Here is an 11,952-nt window from a genome sequence, read left to right on the forward strand (position 1 = left end):
GTGAGGAACGAACGTGGACAATGATTCAAGCAACACGGGAAGAGGATTACTCAAGAATGCTGCCGCAACATGCTATGCGTTTCAAGATTTATTACCGTCGCTATAATTTATTTACCATTTATGTAAGTAGACGGGGCACAGAAATAGAAAATGTGTAAACTCTATGAAAGAGAAAATGGAACACGACGAAACAGGAAGAACGAGCCAAGTGAAATAACGACGAATTTTAAATTAATCCTAATTCAGAGAATTCACGACACGTATGAGGGTGTATAATCCGGATTCAATAGCGCGTAATTCAGAATTAATTCTAACAAATTCTCTCTCGCATTTTCGAGCATCAGCCATAGACATCCATTTATTTCTCAAAATTACTTTTAAATATATAATTCATTACTGTTTGAAATTTTTTTTTTTTACCCTTTAAATTTTCATAAATTATATCATTATCTATTGAAAATTAATTAGTCGAATAGTTACATTAATTAACACGTAATGGACGGGCCATATAGAGTTACGTTTTTGATTGTATTGCCTTAAAAAAATCGCAAATGGAGAAAGATAGAGAAAAACAACCCCTTCATTAAGTGTTAATCATAATTACTGTCTACTTTTATATTCCACAACAAATTTATCTATTCACTGTTATTTTGCAAGGAATAAACGTCTATCAATTTATCATTATTATCTTAAAAAAAATTAATTAGTTACTAACTATTTGAAATGAAGAATAAAGCAAAATGCATAAGTAACTTACGTTGTCCCCATTTTCCAGTTCTCGGATGAATGTAATTCGGGTAGAGGCCTTTAGGTTTTTCCAGGTTCTTCAACACCTTTCTCACGTTCTCGACCTTGCTCTTGAAAACCGGATTACCGGTGATATCACTGAGGTAGGTGAATTCCAAGTGCATCGTGCCGATTTCAGAGAGGATGCTGCACCCACTGCTCGCCCAACCGTAATTCTTGCTTGCCTGAAAATCATTCGATGAAATATCGTGTTCGATTAGCCGTTGAGAGAATTCAGTCGGGAATAAATTCACGATCGAACGGATTCGATTGAACGAAATAATAAAGAAAGACGGACGATCGTGGCGGTAACAAAGACGAAACACCTGCCGCGAAACGAGGCACGCTTCTTCACCCGTCTCTCTTTCTCGCGACAAAGATAAATATTAACTTTTGTCGCGAAATTATCGGTTACGCTTCGGATAATAATGAAAACGTTCGGTTTTCGCGCGAGACTTAATCGAATTCTCTCCGGCGGGACGAGGGAAATTGAAAGAACGGATCTTTAATTATCCAGCTGGAAGTCGACGGTGAAAGTTGGGGCGAGTTTCTTTATTTAGATGAATCTATATGAATTTCGACGAATTTGTAGCGAGGTGAATTAAAGGATTTTGTTATGATTTAATGATTCATTTGCATTTCAAATTTTTCGCTGTTATTTGTGCAAATTAAATAAAGGAAGTAGATTTTCTTGAAAGGTATAATTAAAATTAAATATAACTCTTCGTCTAAGTACTGTCTGCAAGAACTGCATCTCCATTCGAAGCAATCAAGTTTTCAAGTTGAATTCAAGGATGTAACATTTTTCTACCGTGTTACGGAAAAATGAAGCTGACCATCAAAATGGACATTCACGGTGTGGAAAAATCGAATGAAAGGGAAACTCGGAAGGGGGTGTGCGAGAAAAGAACAACGGAAACGGAAAAAAGTATAAAAGAAGGATATGAGGAACAGTTCTTTTCTGAATGAGGGATTTCAAATATCGTGATGAATGCGATAAAACTGCAGACGTGAAAGAATCTAACAAAAAATATAAAAGTTTCATAAAACAAGAATAGTAGGAGTTTTCTTTCTAACATTCACAAAAATAATATTAATATTTACATAACAATATTAAAAATGAGAAGAGAGGATAATAAATTGAAGAAGTAAGAAGCATTTTGACCCGGAAGTACGAAGAGAAATAAATGAAAAAATGGATAAAACAGTGAGACACCAACTTTCAGCGGTTTATTATCCGTCCAATCAAGAATTTGCATATTAATCACGGCTCGTCGCTTTGGAGAACATGACTTGACGGAATTGTTTCAATTAAACCAGCGACGTTGGTTTTTGCGTTTCTAATGCAAGCGCAAAAACTATCTTCGTGGTAATCGCCTTCTCAATACATTTTTTTCCATCGTCATGGGCATTATTGTTATAAAGAACGAAAAAGAGAGTGAATTTACGGCGATATAAAAAATACTGTTCTTTTTATTTCCCGTTTTGCGAACTGATTTACGAGTTCCGGAATCTCTTCCTATTTTTATTTCGATGATACTCCAAATTTTGTTTCATATTTTTCATTTATTTTATTTACGATTTGTGAAAGAGAAATGTGAAAAGGTGTCGATTCAATTTAGTAGTGAAAACAGTTACAAAAATTATATTATTATAGAAAAATTAAAAACTTCTTAAGCTGTTTAATTGTGAATTCTTAATTTACCTTTGTTTTTGCAATTATAGAAAATTCGAATTGTAAAGGGTTGAAGTGAAGTAAACTTTCTTCGACTCGGAAGTCGTATTTCACCAAGCGAAAATTTCGGTTCGCGGTTGTGTTCGAAATAATTAACATTAAAACAGACTGGTGTCGGTTCGGTGGTTGACGCGAAACCACGGAATCCCAGACTTACCCCGGTATGGAGATTGATGAGGGAATGAGGAATTCCGGTTTCCGTATGGAAAGCGGGCAACATCCGTTCGCCAAGCTGAGCCGCCTTATCCCGGAACATCACGTCCCCGGTGAGAGCGTAACAGGCCAGCAAGCTTCCCATGAAACGAATGTTCGTCTCGAACAGGGATATCTCGGAGTTCTGGAAAAGAGAAACAGAAAAAAGACGCTTTCATTAATGCACGTCCATCTTTGCGGAAGAGCAGAAGGGTCTAATTCGACTGGCCGAGTTCCAGCAATAGGAACGCAACGACCAGCCTCTACGACGCGACTTCAATTTATTTGCCAGAATTACGGTATTATTTTATCATTTGATAATTTTTATAATCTCCAAATCTTAATAAATTAATAATTTGACAATTTTTACATTTGTCCAACATATAGGGTAATACTATTGAACCCTATAAAATGATTGATCGGTTTTGTTCAAAAAGCAAAAAATATAATATAACGTGTTTTTTACATAATAAAATACAATTCTATTTGGAAGAAAAAGTATTCGGGCTACGAAAGATTGTATTTTATTATTTAACTCTTGAACAGCGGACTTTGTTCAAATAATTTAGAAAACGAAAATAATATGAAATACATAATTAAATTAAAAGTGGAGCTTGGGGGGGTTTCTCCATGGTCTGCCGTCCGAGGATTAAGAAACTTATTACATTATATTTCTTATTTTTCAAGGAAAAGGGTCAATCATTGTATAGAGATCAACAACTGTATACATTATTCTAAATGTTAACAAATCTTAAATAGAAATAAATAAATAAACGTGAACATAAAACATTTTTGTCTGTGTCTTTTTTTATTACAATAATGATGATATTTCCTGGCATTGCACAAACGTTTAGAAATATTACTGAAAGTATTAGAAAAGGAAAAAAGAATGCAAGTTGCATTGCACACCTGAGTCCAGGTGGTAGAGACCGGTTCCATACGCGATACACCATGGATTTGTGAAGTCAGATTGCTTTTTGTGCTTCGTATATTTTTACACTGTTTGTTGTACTAACTCACGTTGCTTGCATTCGGTTATTCCTCGCGAAACGGATATAACGATGTTGAATACATACAATTTTTTTAGTATCAACAGAGTGGTATAAATTGTAATTAAATCGTTTAATATTAAAGATGATTAAAAGTAAATACGCCCGCCCTATTACCTCATTGTTTAAACAAGGGTAAGTAATCATTTTTAGAATCATAAATATTTTTTACCAAAACGTGCATATTTTTTTCCTATGAATTTCCATTCAAAATACTACAATATCACATAAAAAAAATATTTAAAACTATGAATGATTTCTATGCAGAGTGTGCTTGAATATTTTCATCGTTACCGAAGCTATGTGTATGGGAATGGAGCGTAAAAATTTGTCAAAGCTATTTTTTTCCAGATTTTAAACCGAGTTGGATATTTTCACGCGGAACATGCATTCTCTTTTAACCTGGCCATAGGGGATAAATTCAACCGCACCATATATTCCTTGATTCATATTGGAAAAAATATATAAATTAAAGGATTTGGCTATTTTACGCTAGAACGCCCGACAGCTAAAAATTATTCAAACGAATTAAAAAATGTAAACGATAAAGTTACACGTTCGAACGTTTAGTTAGAAGTTAATGAAGTCACGAATAGATTGGATTGCATTCTCTATCTCGACTCGTTCTCACATTATTCGAAGCACGTCTGCAACGCATTCTGCAGAAAAATGGAACTCGGCAGATGCATTTCAATTTTAAGTGCAGCAGAGTATTCAGGATAATTTTCAAGACAGATAATTTTCAGATACACACACGTTATATTAAATTTTTTAATTTCTACCAAATGAAAATAAAAAACGAGCAATAAAAATACCATCGTTCATTTTTCTAATTTATCCAACTTGCTATATAACTTTCTTTTTTTTAATGATAAATAGTGACACGCTCTGTACTATGGAGTGTCAATGGAAGAACGCAGAATAAAAATCGCGATGGGGTCGAATATACAAAATATATGGATTAAAAATCACTTTGAAAGCCGATGGACATGAATGATACATAAATCACGAATCGACGATTTTACAACAACCGTTATTCCCATAGTGAAGCTCGATCGAGTTAGACAAGCTTACGGTCGCGTTTGTTTCGTTCGTGTGCATTGCGATGCATCATTTCCCTGGGAAAATGCAGCGACGCAACGTTCAGAAATGCAATTCCGACGGCTCGTGAATAACGCGGCTTTACTGCGATAAACTCGCGAGATTTAAAGTTGGCCGAAACTTGTATCCGGCTTTGCAGCGGGCGTCTGCGAAGTAGCGGAAATTCGATGATTAAGTTTCCAGCTGGTGTTTAATGAGCTAAGATTATTATTAGTTTAGCCCGAGTTATGAAGTTATTTCCCAACGACAAACTGTCTGAAGCTCGTCTGCTTTGCTTTTCTCTCCCCGTTCGTATTCTCTTTTACATCGAGCTTAATCGTGTTGCTTGCTTTTACTGTTGTTACTTCCATCTGTAGACACGGTACACGCGTCAACCTGAATGCTCGTTTATCTTTCACTTTGTTTCCTCTTCCGTTTTGATTTTCTTTCATTCATCGTGAACGTTGACCGAATTATTTTCGTTGACAGACTTTGATAACAATATCTGCAAATAGGAATAATTAGATAACAAAATATATTTTAAAATTTAATCCATCCTTGAGATTATTATTATTATTTTTATATATGTTTTTTCAAAAATATAAAAACTGGTAAATGGAGTGGCTGCTAACGAGTCAAAGTGCACCTTTAATATATACCTTCATTTTCACCCAGTTAATGCGATAAAAAACGAAAAGAAAAAGGGTACATATACATAAATTCTTATTGAACTTATAAATGGCTAAAAATTCACGGACGTTCGTGTGAACGTGCTTTTAAGATTACTGACAGAGGCAGTAATCAGCACGGCATAGGTATTAATTAGGAGGAACATGAAGATAGCGTTCGGTAACTGGTGAAGGGATATTAACGAATCTCGTTTATAACAGGTATATCGGTATTATCTGATTTAGAAACGAAAGAAACGCCGGTTAATTAACATTTATGTCTTGATACTGTGATAACAGGTGTGTAAACCAGTTATCTAAATAAATGGGATATATTTAGCTCGTATTCCGTTTATCGACAAATCCAATTATCTGCTTTTTATTCGGCACCGTTCTCAAGTTCATGGTCAATTATTCAACTTGTCTTTCTATTAAAAAACTAATGTTTTATTCTTGAAATTTCTAAAATTTAAAAATTTAGAAGCTTAAGGATCACTTATGACCTATATCTCGAATATTGTATAATTAGAAATGAAAGGGAGAACATTTTGCACGATGCCAATCTAAAAAGCTGAATTAAAAAACGAACCGATCGAATCCCAATGAGAGCCACTGTATTTCTCTGGGTGCATCGCAGCAAGTTCGAGGTGTCCGATGCGGCGTGATGCAACGAAATGTGCGTATCCCGGTCATAAATAGCACGCTGCAATTTGCCGCATCTCGCAGGGCAGTACAGCCGACAGGAAAATTGCAAAATACGATCGGCTCCACCTGTCGTAATCGCAGCAGTTTATCCTAATACGAGAGATGCTGAAGACAGAGGTGTGGCATCCACGAGAAAGACGTAATCGCTTTCGTAACAGGTACCTGTGATCCCCGTAACAGGAACATTCAATTTAATCATGTAACAACGAATTAATGTAATTGCACCGTTACAAAATATATATACGAGGATATTAACCGAAAGTTAAACGCAGTAATAATTTTTAAAGGAATAGTGTAAAATTTGTAAAATGAAATTAAAATTGGGACTCTCTCCATGGTCCGCCAATCCAAGAGTTAAATGTCTTACTAAGATGAATTAATTTTTCATTGTAGCATTAATGGGTTAATAACCTTTCTTTTTTAATTACAAACTGCTGAAAAATCATGCGTAACGTTAAGCGTGAAGACCTTAATTATATTAACCGAGCACCGATGGTTGGTTTACGAGGTCGTTACGTTAAAAGGATTCAACGTTGGCCCTCCATCTATCGAGGATGTCGGCCCGTGTTGCTACGCTTTCCGCTTCGACAGGTGTGTCGGATTAACTCGTTTACTTAGGGCCTAATAGCGAGACCTTCTTATTAAGCCGGTGCTTCGTTAAAAGGAAGCTGCTTCCTTCTGCTTGGTGGCCTTTAACCCGACTTCCACCCTCCAAAACTCGCACCCTCTTTCAATTTCTTCTGACATCAATTCTTCCTCTTCTTTTTTCCTCTTCTTCTTTTTATGATTGCACCAGCTTGAGCATCGACGGGCTTTATTCGGAGATTCGATCGTGAGATTTTTGTAAGCATGTCCGTTGCACAATCGAGTCTGTGAAATTTAATTTACAACCCTTTTCAGAACGGTGTTAATGAATCGAAGCGAGAAATGAATTTCTTCGCTGTTCTTTTGTACATTACCTCGAAGTACCTACTGTCTTTTTTTCTGCTCGATGGTTCGAAGAAGGGTCTTCAATGCAACGTTTCGACCAGAAGCTTGTTTGATTACTTTGCGTCTTGTTCGTTTCTTTGTTATTGCTTCACGGAAAATATTTCATCCTATGTCGCCGGCAAGTTTTAATTAAAACGTCAGGTTTTGCGACGATTCGATAATAATTGGAACTTTTTTTCGTTCGCATTCTGTGGAAACAATATCGCAGTGATTTGTCTTGAAAATCGTATACCTTCTGCGATTGAAGATCAATTTATTAGAAGATTAATATTTTTTGAAGAAATATTGCTAGATTTGGTGAACAAAAATTTTTCCAAATTAGTATAATTAATTGTATTTTATTAATTCTTTGAATAAATGTATAAAATTGAAAAGACCATGCAACAAAGAATGAAATACAATTATGAAAATATAATCTTAAAGCATTTAACCACACAGTATTTCGATTAGAAACCTTGTGCTCGTCCACGGTATCCCATTTCGCAATTAAAAGGTAATAACACGGAACGGGCGTAAACTTTTCAATTATCTCGATTACCGTTCGTTCGAAACCTTTGACCAACGAGCGGCGTGAATGAAATGAAAAAAAGCAGCTTCCCTCACGAATTCGTGTTGGCCAGCACTTTTGATTCCTTCCATTCTATCCAGTTTCCAATTAATACATTCCAAAGGTACTCGTATACTAATCGAAAAGTTCGCTGTTATTTTACTTTTGCTCGCTTCTTTTTACCATGGAAAACAGAGTCGACCAAACGATATATTAGAATTAAAACATTTCATGCTTTTTGGTAATAACTCTGAATCAGGGGGCAATACAGCACAGCAGAATTTGTGATGGCTGAGCAAAATAAAATATAATTTAAAAAATAGAAAAGTTTAATTTCATCTTGCTTAATTCCTATTTTATATAAAATATTTGAAATAGAATATTTCGAAAATAATAGAAATGAAAAATAAATTTTCTCCAAGATTTTCAATGCTTCTATCCAAACACAGAAAACATTTTCTGAAAGACCATTTCCATACTAAAAATAAGAAACGTGGTTCGATAAAAAAAAGCAACCGCGTTTCAACAAACAATCCACGTAACGCATCCACCTAATTCTCAACGAGAGGAAGCCATAAGAATAGTCGGAAAAGATTTCCAACCGTTCTTCCGCTCCTATTTCCGTTTATTCGACGCATTTTTCTCGAATCCAGCGCTGGTCTACTCTGCCGTCTCGGTTCACGGACAGTAAAATGAAATTGTGATGATTATTACCGTGTCGTTGGCGCGCGTACGGAAAACGGGAACGGAGATGTAAAAGAAAGAAAGAAGAGTCGGAAAAGGCAAGAGAGAATCGAGTGAACGCGGAGGACTGCTTAAGGAGAATCACGACGAGAGGGGTGGATCAGGTGGCGAGTCGAGTTGAAATTGGTCCTTGGCCAATATTGCGCGCCCCGACGCCGCCACCAATGCCACCTTAACTATGAGATACGTGAGGAGACACCTTAATGATTCATGGACATCTTGGAAGAGAAAATTTTCATGCGGTGTTGCGAAGAATGAAATAGATGAAGAAATTAGGAAAGGTGATGCGCTAGAATACGTGTTAATTGGAAATGATGAGTTTTTGATAGGTTTAAGAATTTTATATCAGATTTCGTTTATGTAGAAATTTGATATACTGTAAGTACAATTTCCTGATACTTTTATGTCATCAATTGTCTGAATTAAAATTTTAATCCTTGTCGTTCGAATACAGAAAGCTGAAATGTCCATAAGATTCTTTAGATAAATGATAAATCGCGTTAAGATGGTCGTAAGTAATTTTTCTGAAATGAAAGTTTAAACAGGGCACGAAATTAAATTTGTATCGCGAAAGTGGTTCAGGGGAAGAGGAGCTATATGAGCAGCTTGATATTGCATCGCGTAGCAATAACGAGCAGGCAATAATAGTGTATTAAAACAAAAAATGAGGCCAAGCATCCTTGGGAACAGTACTCATAGAGATATAATTAGGTGCAATAACCGAGCATTCGGTCTTTCTCCAAGAATTTCGACCTTCTTAATAAAGTTCTAAGTTGGACCACTCGACACAAAAATCTTGCCTCGGGAATCGATCATCTCCAACAAACCATTTATGTACCATCTTATTTTCAGTTATTTCTGTCGAATAAAATCGCTCTAATAATGTTTGATATGATCATTGGGTGATTAGATAGAGGTCAGGGTGGCCCTAAAAAAAGGTGGCTCTTGGTCATAAAAAAATATGAGCTGCATCATTATCATTCTAAGATTCTAGGATTCTAAGATCCTAAGATCCTGAGATCCTAAGATCCTAAAATCCTAAAATCCTAAAATCCTAAAATCCTAATACCCTAAAATTCTAATATGCTAAAATTTCTAAATTTCCAAATCCTCAAATTCCCAAAATTCCCAAATTCCTAAATCCCAAAATTTCCAAATTTCAAAAATCCCAAATTCCCAAAATTCTGAGATTCTAATATCGCGATATTCTGAGATTCCGTGCACCTCGCCCATTCCCGAAAAAAGACCTACTTAATCAGTTCAAAGGTTAACAGACAATGGTCGCGTGTAATGTTTCCGGTGGTATGAAAGCACACCAGGAGACGGATTACGCGAATATGATTACCGGCAAGAGATTGTTCGCGAAACGGCTAGGCGATTCGGCTCGCGAGAAGTACTCGCGTGCTTTTCAGCCACTTGTAAGGGTGTGCAAGTACGAGCCTTCTGTACAGCCTGGAGATAGTCACGGAAGCACTTTCGTGAGTAACAAGTTTCGACGCAGGTTTCGCATGCTCCACTTTTGCTCCCTTCACGATGCCGATGCTTACTCGCCTTTCGGCTCCCGATGGAAGTGGTTTTCAGGAAAATGAGCTTCGCGTCGTATCTCGACACAGCGGAGCTTTTTACGTTGAACAAACCGAGCATCGTGACCGGGAACATAACCGGAGATCTGCTCTACAGGCATTGTTTCTTACCATCCTACGAGATTAGCTCGAATTAATGCGAATAGAGCAATATACCTGGACGATCCATAGTGGCGTTGAAATTGGATTTTCTTTTCAGTACTGATAAACTATAAACATTTTCTGCAAGTACAATTAGGTTGTTGTGTATTAATCCTTAAACCACGATATTAGAGAATGAAAATAATATGAAATACATAATTAAATTAAAATTGGGTCTCTCTTCATGGGCTAAATAATAGATTTAGAAACATATTAATATCGTTTCATGATAGAAAAGTATTACGAAATGGCACTTATGGTACACCAATATAAAGCTTAAAGCTTCATTAAAATAGCTCCATAAACGATTTATCAATATTTTTAGTATCAAACGAATAATTACTAATTATAGCCAATAATGACTGATTTTGAAATGTGTAAACTTTGACAGAATTTCATGACAGAAAAGAATAACAGAATGGCACTTGTGGTGCATCTATTTAAAGATTAAAATTCCACAAAAATAGCAACATGAAAGTTTCAAAGAATACCTGTGATCTTTCGAAAATTCCACGCCCTCACAGAACACCACTTATCAGCATACAATAAAGCATCAAACAAGCAGAGGAAAACACACCACTGTAATTTTCTACGAGTTGGCTACTAACTGACAGTGCCGACCGAGTCTAGAATAATTCTCTTTCACGGATTTCAGCCGGTGATCGTTGTAACTTCGCGCTTCGAGCGATAATGTACCTGTGGATGGCAGATAGAGACATTACGCGTGCACTTTAGATAAGAGAACCATCTCGGTAGCGTTACGAGGGTACATGTACTCTCTATCGAGCATCATTCTCGCCTTTTCGTTTTTCTTTTTTCCATCTTTTTTATTTCACCAGCCTTTCCTCGCACAAATGCAGGCTGCGATCGCAAAGTCGATCTCGGTCGCTAGAGCTGGCTTGCTGATTACCGAGCAAACGCTTCACGCTTCGTTTCCAACGAATGCTTTCCCCATTTTGTCGAAGATCGTTCGAGTTTGACCGAGACGAGACGCTTGTAATTTCACGCCGCTGACTTGGTCTCCTTCATTCTTCTCCACCCGAGATTCCTATGCGATTTCATTTTTTTCTTCACAGCCTTTCCACCTGATGGGAGACTCCGAACAACTCAGATCTCTTATCAGGATCCTGTTCGATAATTTTTAGTTTATTTTTCTTTTTTATTCGTACCTTGCTATGTTTTCATACTGCACTGCGATTTCCTTCCGCGTCTACCTACGCCACATTTTATGTTCAACCTGAGAAGTGTCAGTTGAAAATTCATTTTAAATTACATATCATAAATATTACAAGCATAGAGTGTGCATTTGATTAAATTGCATTAAAATTTATTGAAGCTTGAAATATTGCAAAATGGAAATTGTGCTAATTTTTGTTCTTAAAATATCCATCAAGATATTAAACTATGTGATATTTACCTGAATAATATAATTTATCGATAGCACTGAAGAATTTCCTTACGTATATCAATCATTTCAATCCTTGATACAATTTCTAATTGAGTTGTTTCAGAGAATTCGAATTCAATTCATGGTATTCATCCCTCTGGATATCCATTATCGATCAAAATCAATAGTCAATTCCATAGAATATTCACCCTCGAAAGTATACCCTCGCTCCATCGTTTATTCCAACTTTTTACCTTTGAATTACCTGATATTATGTTTACACGAAGGGTGGCTTAAAATGATTGGCAGGAGGTGCAATTTAAACAACGTTTACTCTGCTGTTTA

At 36.2% G+C, this 11,952-nt stretch overlaps 1 protein-coding gene across 4 annotated transcripts in view; it reads right to left on the minus strand.

Moving 5' to 3' along the window:
* The window catches only part of LOC114877797 (mannosyl-oligosaccharide 1,2-alpha-mannosidase IA), a 369,440-nt gene that overhangs the window by 11,850 nt on the left and 345,638 nt on the right, over positions 1–11,952 (minus strand). For all 4 annotated transcript variants that reach the window (XM_029190835.2, XM_029190838.2, XM_029190837.2 and 1 more), the window contains 2 exons: positions 2,679–2,858; positions 758–971 (listed from right to left, as the gene is read on the minus strand). In XM_029190835.2, the coding sequence (XP_029046668.1) occupies positions 758–971; positions 2,679–2,858 (394 nt within the window). The remainder of the gene's footprint in view (positions 1–757; positions 972–2,678; positions 2,859–11,952) is intronic.

The sequence above is a fragment of the Osmia bicornis genome, chromosome 3 (genome assembly GCF_907164935.1).
Source record: "Osmia bicornis bicornis chromosome 3, iOsmBic2.1, whole genome shotgun sequence".
NCBI classification, from domain to species: Eukaryota; Metazoa; Arthropoda; class Insecta; order Hymenoptera; family Megachilidae; genus Osmia; species Osmia bicornis.